At 40.8% G+C, this 17,961-nt stretch overlaps 2 protein-coding genes across 2 annotated transcripts; both read right to left on the reverse strand.

Moving 5' to 3' along the window:
* Window positions 1-1,935: 1,935 nt before the first annotated feature.
* On the reverse strand, window positions 1,936-8,954 carry LOC122979081 (bestrophin-2-like). The gene is made up of 9 exons (XM_044346272.1): window positions 8,764-8,954; window positions 8,569-8,663; window positions 7,686-7,919; window positions 6,774-6,928; window positions 6,548-6,625; window positions 4,751-4,903; window positions 4,574-4,654; window positions 4,201-4,355; window positions 1,936-3,933 (listed from the first exon to the last, which is right to left on the reverse strand). The coding sequence occupies exons 1-9, from the start codon at window positions 8,913-8,915 to the stop codon at window positions 3,156-3,158; spliced, it is 1,881 nt and encodes a 626-aa protein (XP_044202207.1). The 5' UTR covers window positions 8,916-8,954; the 3' UTR covers window positions 1,936-3,155.
* A 2,126-nt stretch (window positions 8,955-11,080) lies between these two features.
* get3 (guided entry of tail-anchored proteins factor 3, ATPase) lies at window positions 11,081-15,666 on the reverse strand. Its single transcript, XM_044346305.1, has 7 exons — window positions 15,476-15,666; window positions 14,504-14,651; window positions 13,946-14,094; window positions 13,508-13,658; window positions 13,293-13,400; window positions 12,734-12,931; window positions 11,081-12,623 (listed from the first exon to the last, which is right to left on the reverse strand). Exons 1-7 carry the CDS (start codon window positions 15,616-15,618, stop codon window positions 12,495-12,497), a joined length of 1,026 nt encoding a protein of 341 aa, XP_044202240.1. The 5' UTR covers window positions 15,619-15,666; the 3' UTR covers window positions 11,081-12,494.
* Window positions 15,667-17,961: the final 2,295 nt, after the last annotated feature.

Genomic DNA, 17,961 nt, shown 5'->3' on the forward strand with positions numbered 1-17,961 from the left:
TTCTTTTCTTATTCTTTTCATCAATGCATTTTTATTCCTTAATCCGGCCAACCATCAGGGCAACAAACATGAGTCCTATGCTAATATGCTTTTGAGATACCCACGTTTATACTCCTACATTTCAACAAGAAGCCATATCTATTGTTGAGCTAATTATATTGTGTTATACCCACTAATCCCCAGCTCAGTGACTGAATGTCCAACAGTGAATGTGCCCAAGTCAGCAGGATGGCATCTTTGACTGTGGAGAGGAGCCAGAGCACTTAAGCCTGCAGCACCTCTCCATATTGTTCTGTCTGCCACACAACAAAACCAGGGCCTCTGCTGCAAAACACAGCCAGGAGCAGCACTGAGCTGCAGAGAGCCGGGGCAGGTCAGGGGGCCGTTGGTGTACAAGTTGGTCAGTCACGCAAACATTTCTTTTTTGTTTGTTTGTTTTATTGTTTGCTATATTCTGCTTGGCTTTGACTGTGTTGTGATCTCAAATAATGACGAGCAACGAGAAAGCCAGACCGTTTGATACTATGACAGCAGAGGTGAGTTAGTGTCTGTCCAGACTCTGATACTTCTCTGAAGTACCTTTGTCTAATGTCATTGTGTTAAACTGTCCTGGTAAAACACTTTTCAAATGGACAGGACTCTCAGGGAGATAATACAAGGTCCAGATGGGAACAGGAGGAGAAACTGATTCTTACAGCCTGGCAAAGTATGGTGAGTAAATAAGGGAAGAGTGACTGTTATTCATAACTCATAACTGTTATTCGTTGAACTTTTAATCACTTACAGTCAAGTGCCATTTGTCATAAGTATTTGAGAGGTAACGATATGCCATAACATTGTGTCATATTGGTAAATGATATGCACATGTTCAATCATGGTGAATCAAACCGTTTTAACAGAAACAAACACTGTAAGTTGTTGCTTAGATGAAATGATGTCTGCCTTTGTCAAAGCTTTTCTTTTGTATTCAAACAACTCTAAATGGGTCAGGAAAAACTCATGCTCACTCAAAATCAGACTCACTCTGAACACTTGAATCACAGCTACACACCAAATTTACCACTTTAAATAAGGCCAGATTTTTTTGCATGATGTTTCATACGCCCCTTTTTACCCCAGTTTGGATGGTTATCACCAATTTCCCCTGAACTGTAGTCATTTTAATCACTAAATTCACTTTTGGCCGTGAGAAACATACAGACATCGTTATGCTTTCTCCAGTACACATGATGTCTTCTTCTCAGCTACCAGTGAGGAGCTTCACTGGGAGGATGGACCATAGACAGAGTTCATGCTATCCCTCACTGGCTTCCCACAACCACGCCACGAAAGGGGATTGAGTCCCGGTCTTGTTTTGACTTTGTGTTATCTGGGTACTCCATTCAGTGACATTTTATCAGGTTAATCTATGCTGATACAGCAGTGATAGTAGTTGCAGTAGCACTCAAATATTAGTGGTAGTGGATGTCGGTAGGATCTGGTTAACATGCCTACATTAGAGTATTATAATGTTTTCACTAACAGCTGACAGTTGTTGTTGCCTCTTTCAGTCCTCTGCTCTGCAGCAGCAAAGTCTGTGTGAGGACTCCAGAACTCCAGGCACTGCCCAGTCTTTCCTGGCTAAGCAGAGGCAGTCCACCCAGGCCAGGAGGGTGTTTTCCCTGCAGCCCAGGTAGGACCCTTCATCGTCATGGAGAGCCCAGCTTCCTCCTCTCATGGGCAGATGTGGGAGAAGGTCTCTCTGTACGTGCTCTGTTTGGTTTGCCGCTATCACCCCCTGCTGGTAAAATGTGGTACTAAAGTGACAATTTTGTAATTTTGGAACTAGATAGAAACTAAAGAAGTGTCATTGATTATGTTTTTATATCTGTATTATACCTAAATGTATGTACATACATGTATATCCTGTAAATAATCACTAGATTGTCAGTTCCATTCCTCATTGTGTGATATTTCAAATTTTATTTTTACAGGTAAGATTCAATTTCCATTAGAAACAATGCAAAACAATGACTCATTTCATGCCATCATTGTAAAGCTATTTTGTTAACTCATTCATTCTTTCCATTTGTTATTTGTTTAACTTACATTTTTGAAAATACACAAGATAATGTATTAGAGATCATTCTATTTACAGGTTTATTTTAGTAATCAAGGTAAATAAAGTGAAAAAGAAAACAGTTTTAACACATTTGTCTTCTTTTCGGCACCATTTCCAGGATAAATTTTGATTAGGCTACATCTTTATATAATACAGATTTAAGTAGTGACAAGCAATATTTTCTACAAGATGTTAACTGAAGAACCTGAACATTTAGTTTCTCATTTTGAGAAACAACTGGTTTCAATTGCATCTCTTCAGTACTGTACAGAGGTAGTTCTGCAATGTGTTTAGCCTAGCTTAGCACAAATTAAGCTCTAAGAGAAAGAGCTAGCCTGATTCCATCAAAGATACCCTGCAAAACTCCAAAGCTGTCTTATTATGTTGTATTTTCTGTATTTAACAAGAAAAATACAACAACAACAAAATAGACGACACTGACGCTTTGTAGACTTTCATAAATCTTGGATGTACTGGTTAGTGATTTGCTAGCTGCAAAAACACAAAAATGTAAATAAGACACTTTCTGGAATGTGTTTTTTTTCCTTTTTGTGATAGAGGCCAATTTTCCCTGCCTCCAGTCTCTATGCAAAGCTAGGCTAAACCTGATGAAATTTGTGTAGCCTAGCTTAGCACAAACATGTAATCTCTGTACTGAACATACAGGTATTAAATTAATATTTTTCTTCTCCCACACTCAGTAAGACTATGAATCTTCCGTGATGTCAGAGTATTCCTTCAAAATGCCATCAAATACCAAACTTTTCCCAGGTCCCAGATGATGTGTTAAAATTCTGTACAGTTCACAGTTGACTTTGAAAAGTCAGCAGTGAATTGGGAGGATGTTTTGGAAAGTTTTTATGAGAAAATCTGGGAAAATCTGAACAATCTTATTTCCAAAAACTGCCCCAAAGGTGCTGTATACTCAAAGTAAAAATGAAAGCACGGTTCCTTATCTATGACTAATTTCATTATCGTAAACGTGCACTGAATCGAGCATTATAGTTTCAAAGAGTCAAAAGTTCATGACAACATCATAAACCATTGTCCCCCCCTAAGACCCAGTGAGTTCTGATCCCATGCTCACACTGCGAAAACGTTGAGGTTCATTATAAGATGGCACAGTGAGGAAGGACATTTTGTTTCCACCAAAAGGAGGTTTGGGAATGGCGGGTACGGCTCTGTTCTGGTTGATAATTGGCTGCGAGCTGCAGTGCTCCAGACTGGAGTGGGCAGTGGGGTTAAACAGGAAGGCAGAAGGGTGACGGGAGGTGATTGGAATGGCAGAGGCTGGAGTCTCTTTGGATTGTGAGGGGGCGGGAGGAAGTAGTGACACAGGAGCTTGGATCTCCCCCCTTGTACTCTCTGTTTTCTCTCCTTCGTCCCTTGTCTGGCCATCTTCATCACCCCTCCCATCCCTTCCCCTCCCCAGCTTCCCATGGTTGAAAGCAGGGTGCACTCCTCGCTTCTCCTGCTCTGCCCCAAACTGAATCTCCAGTAGAGGCGTTGTGGCGCTCTTCTCGTCTCTAAAACTACTCACGGTGCTCTGGGTGTCCTGCCCCAGCCCTGATGGCAGAGACCCCCCTTTACCTATCTTACAACTTTCATTGTCTTCATCATCGCTGGTGCACTGGTCAATGCTGGGGGAGTGGCGTAGCCTCTGAAGCTGGGCTGAGGTGCGCCGAAGAGCCCCTCCCATGAGGCCAGTGGGGGAGGGGGCTGCGTTGAGGAGGCGGTTGAAGAGGGCCATGTTGGGGTGACGACTGCCTGACTCCTCCAGGTTCTCAGCAATGTCCTCCAGAGGCTGGAAGTGCATCTCCTCCTTAGGAATCCTGTCAAATGGCACCAGAAATGTCACAATGATTTCTGTTAGATCAGACATTAAGTTGTTGGTTGGTGTCATACTCTATCGAGGGTAGATAATGGATTGTTACTCTTCCTCAGACCTGACAACATCACACTACTTACTTTTCGAATGAGGTATGAACACTTTCACTTTCACCACCGAGACTTTCCCAGCAAGCAGGGGGATTCAAAGTGAAAGTCACACTCACAAGTCGAGTACACATACAATGAAAAGGTAAAACCGAGAAACTTACGCCATGTCGAAAGTGGAACCCTGGAAGGAGGGTTTGCGGAGAACAAAGAGAGTGGCAGCAGTGTAGGGTGGTCTGGGGTTAGAGTCATTCCAATAGCGGTCTCTTTCCATCATTGGCAGATCTCCGTACATCTCATCCACCGCCATCATCGACACCTGCAGAGTGAAATTCAGACAGACACACACAGATCAAGTATCCACAATAAAAATGGAAATAAACTTAATTTCCAAAAAACATGAAACATAAGACGAGACCTGTTTGCAAACTGTCGCAAACAGAACTGAATTACTGAGTGCACACAAAGTCTCACACATTGGCAAAGTAAACAGTATTCAATAATATGGCCTAAGACAAAGAGACAGCATTAAGAAACCTGGAAATTTCTGTCTATCAACCAGTTTGTCTCAAAGTCATCATCGTCTTCTCCAAAAGGGTTGATCAGCTGCTCGGCGACCTTCAGGACAAAACAGAAACTTTTATAACAAAACTACGGGATCTTTACACTCTACTTGTTAAAGGAGAACATTCAATATTTGACCCACTGTCTGACCTTGAGCCATCCAGCGTAAAAGAAGAACTGCAGCAGGGTAAAGATGGGCACATAGAGGTCAAGGTCATGACCTGGATAGCCTTGACCAGGGTCCAGGAACTGTCGACCAATTAGACACACCAGGAAAAAACTGTACACTGCCAAGGTCACCACCTGCAGGGCAGATATAGGTAACAACTAACAGGTTAGAATATCTTATAAGTTTCTTCAATTATGGCATGTGGTATAAAACAAAAGGCCTCCAAAAACTTAATCATGAACTTGTACTTGAACTTGTAGTGTTGCAGTATGTTACCATGTAACTAATTAAAATAAAAGGTAACATTACCCAACTCTGATCAAACAATATGACAATGTGACCTGCCAAACAGGTGCAACTACTAACATTAATGAGGGTTTAATTACATTTAGCTGAGCTAATGATATTTGTCAAGCTGCCTTACCAACACACCTAAATGGAGAACAGCCATCATTAACGTCTTTAATTACACCTGTACTTTTTCTGCTTTGACAAGTCAAAGTATTTTCTTTGAAAATGGTCTGTAAAAGCAAAGTCCAGGTGACCAGACTGCTCAGTAAGACAGGAATAGACGAGTACAGTAGTTGGCAGATTTATATTGGGCAGCCAAGGGTTAAAGAAATATTTGTCGTATTTGTGTTTCCTATAGACAACATTTTCCTGTTTTTAGATGGTCATGAAATTCTGCTTGAAACATCATATCATGCAATAGCAGCTGTGTTGAAAAAAATGTGGTTTGTTGATAAAAAGTGAAAGGTTTTGTACCTTTCACTTCTTATCAACAAACCATGTGTATATAAAAATTTCAGGAGCGAAGGAGCATTGCAGTCAGAAACGTAGTTACTGAGCTTTAAAATCTGCTCTGCACACCACTAAAGGCAGTGACAGTTTGCAGAACTTTATCAGCTTCAATTTAGATGCTTCAGATCTACTTTCGGAGATCAATTTAGCAGCTATGGTGCAGTGTTTTATTCCTGATAATAAATCATTCTCAGTACGCTACATTCCTGATACACACTTCTGAGTGGCATCCTCTCCACTGCAACGGTCACCAAGGCTCATAGGAACTGCAGTAAAGAGAGCCATTCAACTAAGCAAACTGTTGGTGAAAACTGACATAATCCTAACAGATGGTCATAACATAAACCTTTACGTCCCCCTGCACTCATTAATGTGTTCTTCTTCTTGTTCCTACAGTTGGATCTTTGAACTTCATGGTGCAGAATGATGTATGTGCAGAGTTTGTTTTCACTTTCATCTGTTGAACGTGGAAAGTTTCTCTGTACTCATTAAAAATCTGATTTTAAGGGGCAGGCCCCTGAGCATGATTTGTGGCTTCACAACTTTTTTTGAAGCCAATTGTGGTCCAGTGTGCAATTTACACTAGTTTGATGTGGAAACCTGAACCCCCCAGTGCACAAACACTGAGAATGACTTTTATATTGAAGTAGGCGATGTCTTATGTTCTGCAATTAAGCTTTTGAAAAGAAATATATTTGCATTCTATTAGATTCTGTCATTTTAAATGAGAGAGAAGGAGAAGATGTCAATTTAAGGATTTTAACGTGGTAATTACACTTTTTTTTGTGGAAAAACCATATCAGACACACATTATTGTTCCAAGAAGAGTATTTTTATGTCTTATTACATGTCTGGAGGGGATCTTTAAGTATTGTTCAGTTATCTAGGATAGTTAGGTGTTTCAGTGTTGGGTTACTTTCAAATGCAATTTACCATGGCTTCTCCACCTCCAGCGTGCCACTTCCCAAGCTGCTTACCTGAGTGTAGACCAGGGGAACACTGATCATGTCATAATGAAACAGCATGCTGCACTTCCCTCTGAACGCATTCAGCTCCTGTTCACACACAAACATTAAGCTGTCTGAGATCATTTAACTGTATAACTGTGTGAATATACATCTTAAACCAATCTACGCAAGAACCGTAGTTTCACTTATAAATCAGTACACCTGTGTGTGTGTGTGTGTGTGTGTAATGGTGCACCTCCAGCAGCAGTTTTAGTGTGTGATCATCTTTGATCCTGCCCTCGCCACGTGCCACAGCAGCCAGGTTGGTGAACCAAACGCAGGGGATCCAGTATTTGTTATAAGGCGAGTGGAGGCCCTCAAACTTCTTCCGTTCCTCTCTCGTCATGAATCCTGCACAATGATTTTGTTCAAAAGGAAACAGCAGACTAATAACTTCACGACTCATTTCATTTCAATTTCATTTCAAAGCTGGCATGTAGGTAGGAATACAACAAGACATCACATCAAATCAGTGTCATTTGTCCTAAGCCTGAACTTTTCTTTGAGTCAGATGTTATTTGTCCAAAGAAGTTGACATAAAGTGAGCGAGAACTGATTGAATGTGTTCAGTGAAGATGTCTTAGCTCTATCTTATCACATCACTCTGACATAATGTTTGTGACTTTGTAAAACAATGTCACAGTGTAAATCAAACTTTGATTTCACCAAAAGATGCAACAGGTTTAACTCAGAAAACATTGAGGAGGGGATTGCCACACCAGTGTCTTATGAGCTTGCTGCAGACATTTGATATCTTTTGTTTATCACCAGTGAGTTTCATGATGTGCCTGTCTCTGTGATTTCTGCTGCACTTGCTGGTGTAGGGAATGTTCAGGAGAGGAAGAAACACACTCTCATGACGTGAGCGTGTGACTGATCACATTGCTTCCTGTCACGTTTTGAGTACAGTATGAGAAAAGTCAAGCTGACAAACTCAGATAGGTTGTAATGTAGAACAGAAGCCAACAAACAAACAAATGATTTAAGGTTGGGGTTTTTTTTGTACAGTAACAGCACAGGGGTGGACACAATAACACGAACACCCGTATAACATAACTAAGGCTGAGCCCCACCATCCCCATTGCCTCCCCTGTCCTTACACACTCACCAGCCTCTACTACATGGTCCATGGTGGGGAAACGTTTGAAGACAGCTGTGCTTACAGATCTCAGGATGAGCAGGGACGACAGACTGGCGTAGCGCATCATGGTGCGTCTCAACAGGCGGCCTCGCTCATCGCTCCCCTGGAGACCCCCTGACAGGACGCACATGAGCCTGTCAGGGAGCGGGATGCTGGTGTACTGGCTCCACCACCGGTTCACCACCAGGGTCACATAGAAACCTGCTCGCACCAGTGGAGAGGAGATGCAGGTGTTTACATCAGACCTTGAAGGAGGAGCTAAAAGTGGTCCAGGGACTCAACTCAACTGTGGTCTCAGGGGTCCCCAGCAAAATTAAAAATAGTAATAAAAATAGTTCCCAGCAGATACACCAAATAGCTGTTATTGTCAGATAATTTTGACTTATTGCAAACTGTATATAAGTGTTATCAAGTATTTTAGCCTACTGTATATGCATACACAAAGAAAGAGAGAAAAGAATGAATTAATGGAAAAAAGAAAATGCAGAAAAATACACTTTGCAGTCTGTTAGAATAGTAGGTTGGTACCCCATCTCTGTTGAGGAATCCTTGCGAAAATGTGTATTACACAAATATTTCCTAGTACAACTAATAGTAGATATTGCACAGAGATAGAATGATATGGATGGATATGGCCCCCAGGTTATAAATATATTGAGGAGAGGTCCTGCCATCCAGAGCTGAAACCTAAACCTATGAGAAGTTGTCAGTGTATTCATGCTTACTACCCTCTAGAGTCCCAAACAGGTAAAAATCAAAGAGCTCTCATATATTTATTATTATATACAGTATCTCTAATCCTGCCCCCTCCTCTGTTGTTTCAAATTTGACAATGACCATTAATGCTTACCCAGTACAAAGGACATAGGGATGAGGCTAGCATAGTGGTTGCAATAAATTGCCAGCTTTTCAAAATACCTCTTCTGGTCATCAAACAGGAAAAATCTAAAAGAATAAAAAATGATCCAGAGTTTACTAATAATTTGTGAATCACAGCACAGATCATCTCGGGGACCAGTATGTCCTAAAGCTCTTTCTGTCCTACCTGTAAGTGATGCTAATGGCAGTATACATGGCAAAGAAAGCCAGGAACTCTTTATATAACACCTTGTAGATGCTCCCTTTCCAGGCCAAGAGCAGCTTGGAGAAGCCACAGAAGCGAGCATTAGCAACTCTGGCCGTGTACGTGACAGTCATTGGTGACAGCCAGTTTATAGATCCTCAGAAGAAAAGAGCTGTAAGGAATCAAGTCTGTAATTGCACCTGCAATGAGAACAAAAGCGGGTCAGAGGCCGTGAACAGGTGGTCAGGAGTAACAGGAGTCACTTTTTAATGCCTATTAAAGAAAAGTTACATCTGTTGTTTTATGGGTCAAATTTGAATGACATGAATAACAAAAATTACAATAAAACAAAAATAATAGTAATGAAATCCTATAAAAATAGTATAAACATATTGTGTAGTAAAATTAAAATTATGTTTCATGCCAAGAAAGTATATTGACTTGAATTCAATTGTAGAGTGGTATGCAGCAAATATGATCCCACGCACACACACACACACACACACACACACACACACACACACACACACACACACACACACTCTTTCACTCACACCCTACACACACACACAGACATACATACATACACACACAAACATATACAAAGAGAGAGAGAGAGATCTCCTGTTCCCCAGCTGTATTTAGCAGACTTTCTCACGCTTTATTTCTCACATCTCACCATACACCTGGCACAGCGTGAACACACGCGCGCGCGCGCACACACACACACACACACACACACACACACACACACACACAACATGGTGGAGATGACACTTGTGTGATTGACCAAAATAAAATTTTGTTTGAGGAAATCAAATTGACTTTTCTCCTTTTTTCATAGCAAAGTCTATGCGGTCAATTTTGACCCATAATGCAACAGATGTAACAATAATTGCTCATTTCAACGTATAAGAAAATATAAACAAGTTATGTTAGGAATTATTTTGTTTGTCACATCATGTCAGGGTCTTATTTACCTGTTCTGTTCATCATAAGCAATAAAATAGATAAATTGTGCTTATTTTAAACTAAAAACGATTTGTACATTGTAAGTTAAATGTGGTCTAAGGAACATAAAATATCAAAGTAAGTATGTATATATTATGGTTATGGATGAATAATAAGTCACTTAGCAGATAAAACATTTTACTGGATGATAATTAGTGTTTTTTCTCAGTGCTTTTTAATGAATTCAATCACGGGTCAGATTTGACCCGCAAACACTAAAGGTGTAAACACTTTTCTAACACATTAGGAGGGTTAAGTTATTGCATGAAACTAAATGATTAGACTATTATGTTAGAGCCAATGCTTTTTGTCTTTAAAGAAAGTATCTCCTTACCTTTTGTAGTGTTTCGTCTTGATGGATGTGCAAGTTAGTCAGCGCATCTCTGTGCGTAATTGGCACCACTGGAGAAATGACTTCATATCTCCACTCAGCAGTATAGTCTTCTCTGTGCGGCTCTCTAGGCTCGCCAGTGGTGTTTTGCTAAAGAGCGCATAACCCTGATATCCCCTGGCGTCAGCTCGGTTAACTCGAGGCTCGGTCGGCTGCATGGCAGTAATCCTCGGAGCCTCCTCGGTGCGTCCAGTGGTCAGTGCGCCCCGGGGTAAATCCCCAAAACTAGGAGGAGGAGCTCGTTAGCGCGGCCCCCGACAGGGAGAGCGCGGCTCAGTGATGGACCACAAGCGACAGGCCGCAGCGCTGGGGCACAAGGAGCGCACAGGACCGTTCAGTACAGTAGGGAATTATGAAACGGGAGCAAGTGGACCATGGCAAACATTCGTGTTGAGTGATATGAAAACAAAATCCATTTTCACGCTTACAGGTTTATAATCATCTATGGAAAAACATCATAAAATACCAAATTACTGGAAGCAAAATGCGTCTTATTTATGTTTTTAAACTTACTTTTTCGTTTTATGAGAAAAAAATCCCAGTGGGGTTTAATAATCCCACTTGTTCCCGGTACAGTTCCCTACCAGGACACTTTTAAGGGAAGGATAGTACCTGTGGTGCTCATTAGGCCTACAATACTTCTAAGGATTTTCTGTGAAGTTCATTTTTGAAGTGGCACACTTTTTTTTTTGCATGCATGCATCTCTCATTTGTATAAACATAAGTTTTGTATGATCTCAGAGGGAGGTTTGTTTATTGCTCCTGAACTGTGATGTTGAAGGTTAACTGAGGCTTAATGCTTTTGTCAGTTTGGTGTGTGTGCGCGCGCTTTTCTCCAATTAACACACTGTTTAACTATTAAGCAGATCAAAAGAATGACCACAAAAGGCTCTCAGCTGAGGCAAGTTTGTTTAATTAACACTCGCAACATAATTTAAAGAAAATCTATAGAAAACAGATTATTTTTACTCAAAAGCATTCAGGGACAGAGGGGACATTATGCTTTTATTTGAGGATGAATTCACCTGTCATCTATATCTTTCTGTTGGAACATATAGGAAAACAATGAAGCATCAGGTGAGCCAATCAGAGTCCAGTATTCAATGACCAGGGCTCACCATTCATTTGTTCAACATTTGATCAAGCAACATTCAATATATTTGTAATTAACAATGCACTAAATAAGGCTACTAATGTCTTTCAATAGTGTTTCCATTCAGTTCTCGGCAAACATGAGGGTGGACACAAAATGTTTGACAGCGAAGAGCATTGGTAGAGTTTTTTGAGCGTTGTATGGGAACCTTGTACTGGGAGTTCAGCGGTGTTGGGGTTCACTCAAATTTAGCTTCCAGCTGCTCAAACATCAAGAGTCTCACCACACATTTGCTTTTGAATCTCATAAATCTGGTGCCGTCTCCGACAAAATGCCACCTGGAGCAACCACAGCGGCCTAAAATAATTAACAGAGGCCATTAAGACTGTCAAGTTCAAACAATTACATAGCTACCACCTACAGGGCTTAATTCAAAATCTTGATGGCATTAGGTAACTGCATTTACACCATGATCACTGTGACAAATGGGAAAAGACACACTTGAGACTGCTCTCGTTTTCTTTATTGCAATAACATGGATGGTCTTGGTCAAGGACAAAACTTACTTAAGACCACAGGTGTTTTGTTTGTTTTCATTGCCCTGCCGTCACACCCTGAATCTGTAGAAATTTGGATGTAAATTCCAGATGTGTGAGAGATGAATGTGTGAAATGGAAGTCAAACTGGAGAACAGACACAGCCACCAAACCACACAGATTAAACAAGGCATAAACATCGACCATCTGAAAGCCGTTTTATCCTGGAATACACAGCACCGTCACTGGGAACACTTTGAGGCTGGACACAGCGTGGGATGGAAGAGGGGAAGTTTGTTTCTTGTTTTTTTTGAGAAAAAGTTAAATGCTCTAAAGTAGGAATAGTACAACTGCCACACAGACAATATGAAGGAAAGAGAAGGTGAGGTGAGAGTAAGGCAGCACTAATCTGCACTGTCCTATCTCTGTAACAATGTAGTGGATCATGTATGTGTGTGTGTGTTTATGATTTCATCAGCTCCCCTTCATTAAAAGCGTGTGTCTCGCTGTAGCACTGAGCACGCTCTGCTCTGGATGGTGGTGGGCTGAGGACTGAGTGGATCATCTTGAGGCCGTTACTGCGGGGTTTGAGGCTGGTTGGGGGGAGCTCAGAGGACGTGAGTTCAGACTGCAGAGGTGTGGTCTTGTAAGGGGGAAAGGGGAGGTCCTGCGGGGATGGAGATCACTTGTTTGGGGGTTTGTATGGTTCCAGTAGTTGCTTCGAGAATGTGTTGACCTTGTCAGCACCTCGAACTTCATGGGGCAGCAGCGGCAATTTGACTATGTGGAAATCTTCATAAAGGTCCTCCATCTGTAGGGAGAAGAGCAAAGACACGTGACATTTAATAAAAAGCTAAAGGTGTCCAAGACACTTTTTTGCAACTGCTGCCACAACAGAAACACAAAATACAAATTACATACCTGGTCCAAATACTTGGACTGAATTTTATGGCGGGCTTCACACATTTTACATGGCCTCTCTATATCGGGGAAAACAAGTTGGTTGACAATGATGTTGTGTGTGTCGATGCGGCACTTAGCCAGCTCCTGGATCAGCCTCTCCGTCTCATACAGGGAGAGGAACTCGGCGATACATACACAGATGAAGGTGGTCTGTTCCTGAGGGATACAAGTGGAAGAATGAGAAGAGTTACAACACATAGACAGTAACAAACAAATACAACAAGCTCAAATGTCGAGTTGCTCTAAATATTTAATGTATTATGGGTACGTCAAGACATTAAGACGTTATCTGCAGAGCCAGCGTAAATGCAACAGATCAATAGAGTAGCTGAGCCACAATATAACGGAGTTGCCATCAGGAGACAAGTTGCAGTGGAAATAAAAAACAAACTCTATTGCTGGGGCAAAAGTTAAACACATTACTGTTTCAATAACGGGGTAAAGTGCATAGTAACACTTGCTATTTTGAAATGTGCTTAGGTTATAACTCCAACTGTTTTATATTTGTGTGACTTACGGGGTCTTTGAACTGCTCACTGACTGAGCGGATGACTGGCAGGGTCTCCTCGAGCTTAGAGGCCAGCTGGTCTGCATTCATGTCACCCAGGCCGAGCATGTTACACATCTAGAAACAACGAGAGAAGAAAGAAAGAAAGAGAGGCTATGAAGTCACATAAAAGTTAGTGAACGTCTACGGTCAATGAATGGCTGTATCTGCTTGTCCCTCTTCACCTGGGAGATGAAAGGGCTGATCTGGTTCTTGATCTGCATGAGGCGGCCGAGACCACGTTCTACAATGGTGGGAAAGTTGAGCAGCCTCAGTGTGTGGCCAGTGGGAGCAGTGTCAAAGACTACCACTGAGAAGTTCATTCCTTTCACTAACCTGAGACACAAGGGAGAGAAGCATAATCATGTGAGAGAGCTACTAAAAGATGGGGTGAGGATGGGGATTTAAAAAGTCTCACCAGAACCGTGAGTTATGACAATAAATTGTCTGTAAGTAGCAGAGATCTTGAATGGAGGGAAACAGATAATAAGCTTACATGCATTGGATCAGCTGAGTAGTAGTGCCATGAAAAAGTTAAGTAGAGCAACTCTGTATCTCTTGTATCGGCACTACTTGTAATGTGTGTAAGGTGGTTTGGCTTTGCACTGATCCAACTGTCTTACCTCATGACCTCTGCATAGCTCATGGCCTCATCGATGCCAGGGAAGGCGCTCATGGCCTCCTGCATCATCTTCTTGCCCATACTGAGCATGTTGTCCTCCTCGAAGAACTCATCAGGCAGCTCTGCCACACCCAGGCTTGGGTCAATCTCCTGCACTCACAAACACACAGAACATTGTGGCACCACGACACAGCAATTATTTCTAAGGGCCTCTGGGCATTCAGTTTCTTACAAAATGCTGGCTTGTGCTTCTGAGACCTAGATGTGTAATCATCATGAGACTTGAACAGTCAGTGGCCTCATGAGGTGCATGACATTTAGCAAAGAAACATCAACAGAAATCACTGTAAGCAAAAGTAGCTACGTTTCTGTCTACTTGACTGATTAAATTATCAGTGTTTATGTTTACATCAATAGTTTTTTCTAGTGTAACTTTTACTTTTGCTTACCTGTTAACTGTAATCATACCTCTCGACTACACATCATTAATTTTATCCCAATCGTTACATTTACACTTTACTCTGTGTGTTGTGTGTTTGCTTCTTGCATGTTGCCTTACCATGGCAAAGAGGTTGTCATAGCCTTTGACCTTAGTAGGCACCTTAGAGAACTTCTGGTCAAAAGCATCAGAGATGTTATGAGCAGGATCAGTGGAGATGATGAGGACACTCTCCCTGACCGCAGCCAGCTGGACAGCCAAACTACAGCTAGAAAAATGACATAAGAGACAGACAGGTTAGTAGGTGGACAGGACAGTGTTTCACAGTAGCACCTCGTGATATATTTATATGTATATCCTAAATTCTGCCTGTTGTTATGCATGTTCTCTTTTCCTAGTCTTAAACGCTGCATTACAGAAAGCCAGCTAAGTGATTCATTTTCTAAACTTAAATGGTTTTAGCTGAATGCTTCTAGCTGCTTGGCAAATAGATCCACGATGCTTTGGTCGTAAAAATATGTGACTTTGTAGGCATTACCTGGCCTGCTTTATAAATAGTGACTCAGATGTGCAGTCCTGCCGTAACTGATTTTGTCAGCATCACTAACTCTGTGGCCTCATCGAGTCAGATATTGAGCAGACTTGACAGCTAACGACAACGTATTAGCTTAAGTTAGTGCTTTACTTTAGTACAAGCTAAGTCCATTGAATTACAACAAAGTGAAAAGTTTTCCCGTTAAGAGAGGAAAGAAGCAGGTTATATTATTATGAAACCATCTGAGAGAGACGTGAATCCATGTGTCAGCTGGCTAACGTTAGCTAGTGACAGGGCTTGACAGCAATCAACCAGCTGGCAAATTGACCGTTGGTTTAATAGTCTAGCTAGCTTGAAATGTAAAACTATTTCTGTTTTAAGATGGTAAAATAACGTTCGCTACATCGACATTATGGAAAGTAACAGATCGGATTAAATAACTGAGATTCACGTTAACTTTATGGTGACGGCTATTTAAAACTAACGTTAGCTATGCTAGCTGCCAACGTAACCTGAGTCAATATGCGGAGGCTAATGAACGTTTTCCTTCCACTCACCTACATGTCGTTTTACCAACACCTCCCTTTCCACCTACAAATATCCATTTCAAAGATTTCTGCTCGATGATATTCTTCAGTGTTGGTTCTAAGGGCTCCACATCAGGCGCATCTTCAAACTCGTCTTCCAGTGACGCTGCCATCTTGTCTGTGTACGCTGGAACGTGACGTCACAGCTCAGACTGCTGCCTTCATGCTCGTCGGACCTTTGGCTTTCAACGTCTTAACTGTCTGAGATTAAAATACTGACAGTAAGAGAGTTAGCTATAATTTTTCCCCCATCTCTTTATTTATAGAAACTGTCACTTACAGAATATGTGACGATAAGACAATAACAGAAAACATGTATCATAAGGAAATAAAGATAATATAACAGGCAAGGGGGATCAACTGGCAGAAATGGAATATAATATTCATTATTATGTTTTCATCAGTGTATAATCACCTGAAAATAAGAATCATGTGTGTTTTCATTACCTTTAAATGAGCCCTTCATATCTACATAGGGAACGGGTCCTCTTCCACAGAGCCCACCATGTTTCTACAGTAGCCCAGAACGGACAAACCAAACACTGGCTCGAGACTGGGCCTTTTGCATTTTTTGTGAGTTTCGCAGTCACCATAGGTTCTCCTACATGCTTGAAGGGAAGGGGGAGGGGAGATATATTCAGTTGGTTGCAATCTGCAACCTCACCACTAGATGCCACTAAATCCTACACACTGCTCCTTTAAAGGGAAACTTTGGTATTTTTCAACCTGGACCCTATTTTTCCATCTTTTTGTGTCTAAGTGACTAATGGGGACAAAGTAATGTAATCCTTTGGGGCAATTGCGCACAATCAAAGTATATCCACAAAAAGTGCTTGTTTTTGCCACTGACAGGCTCAGATTGTTATTATAAGTGTCTGACAACATTATGGAAAGGACTATACAGAGAAATAAAACTTTTTTCTTTACCTTTAGCTTGATCCATTCTGTTTGTTATTGTGTCTAATCAAGTCTCGCTCAAGGAGAAGTCTCATTCTGAGATCTCGCCATAGTTGAGTTGTCAAAATCAGCTAAATATTCAACCATGAATCTTTTGAGATAACACAAAGCTACGCTTTCAATACTCCAACACAACAAACTCCTCTTGGCACTCCTCTCTCCAAATCTTTCATGGATGAATATTAAGCTGATTTCAACAACAACTCAACAAACTGACGGGATCAAGTGAAAGGTAAAGAAAAACATTTTGTTTCTCTGTATGGTCCTTTCAGACACTTATAATAACATTCTGAGCTGGACAATGGCAAAAACAAGCATTTTTAATGGACATACATTAACGGTGCGCTATTGCCTCAAAGGATTACATTGCAGCCTGTTTTGCAGCTGCCGGCTGCAGTGATCTCACTCAGTACTGGACCAAATTCAAAAATTGTAACTGTATGTGCACATTTCTTATTGTTTATGACAATAAGTTGGATAGACTCAAAATACTTTCTAAATTCAATCATGTTCAAATGATGAACGAGACCTCAAGAACTTTATTTATTTATGGATGTGAAATTTTCCAGCTAAAATGAATAAATTGAAAGTCCGTTGAACTATCTGGTATTTGTTTTCATAGTATAGTGTTGTCACAGTGATGTTAGACTAACAAAAGCTAGATGGCAGTAATGAGGCTTCCTCACTGTTTTGATTGATGAGAATCAGAAATGTTTAAGTGCAGAACCACATTCACAACTGAAAAATGATTTTAATCGAACTTTAAATATTTTCATTTATTTCAAGCACAACTGACAAATGGAAGTTATACTTTTTTCAAACCTTTTTTAATAGTAACGTGATTATCATACAGATGAATAATGATTAAATAGCATTATAAATCATCAATAAAAAATATAGTTTCAACTTCAAGCGATGGCTTTGCATATGTCATATGAGAAAGAAAGCAGACTGAAAACCATACACGTTCACTGTTGGCTTTTGAAAACTGCTTCAGCTTCTGCAATTATCTACTAACACCTTAAAATGGCACAAAAGGACAAAATCTGAAACTCAGATTCACCCATGAGACAGTAATTGTGAAAAGGTGAAAAAGAGGAAGTAACAAGTCTTGATCACAGAGTATTGCAACCACTGCTTGAAACACAAGGATACAATATTTTCCCACATGAATGTTAATGTTGCATGAGCCACATAGCAGTATGGGACCCATGTTATTAGCAATAGAAGACATTTACTTGAAGTTTAAAGAGGCAGGCATGTGACCAAAATGTTGAAAGTTCAAATCCCCAGGCTATCTCAAAATAAGGAAAGTGAATAAGTAATCTCTACTTAAACACAAAGGCAGTTTGTGCAAAAGGTGTCTAGAAAAGTGCAATGGTGTTGTAACAACTTTTCTTGAGAAAGTATTTAACCATCAAGAGCAAATATGTTTATTATACTCTACCTAAAACAAATACCAGTGATGCACAAGCAATTTGACTTTTTTTTTCTTACAT

This window comes from Thunnus albacares, chromosome 3 (assembly GCF_914725855.1).
Source record: "Thunnus albacares chromosome 3, fThuAlb1.1, whole genome shotgun sequence".
NCBI classification, from domain to species: domain Eukaryota; kingdom Metazoa; phylum Chordata; class Actinopteri; order Scombriformes; family Scombridae; genus Thunnus; species Thunnus albacares.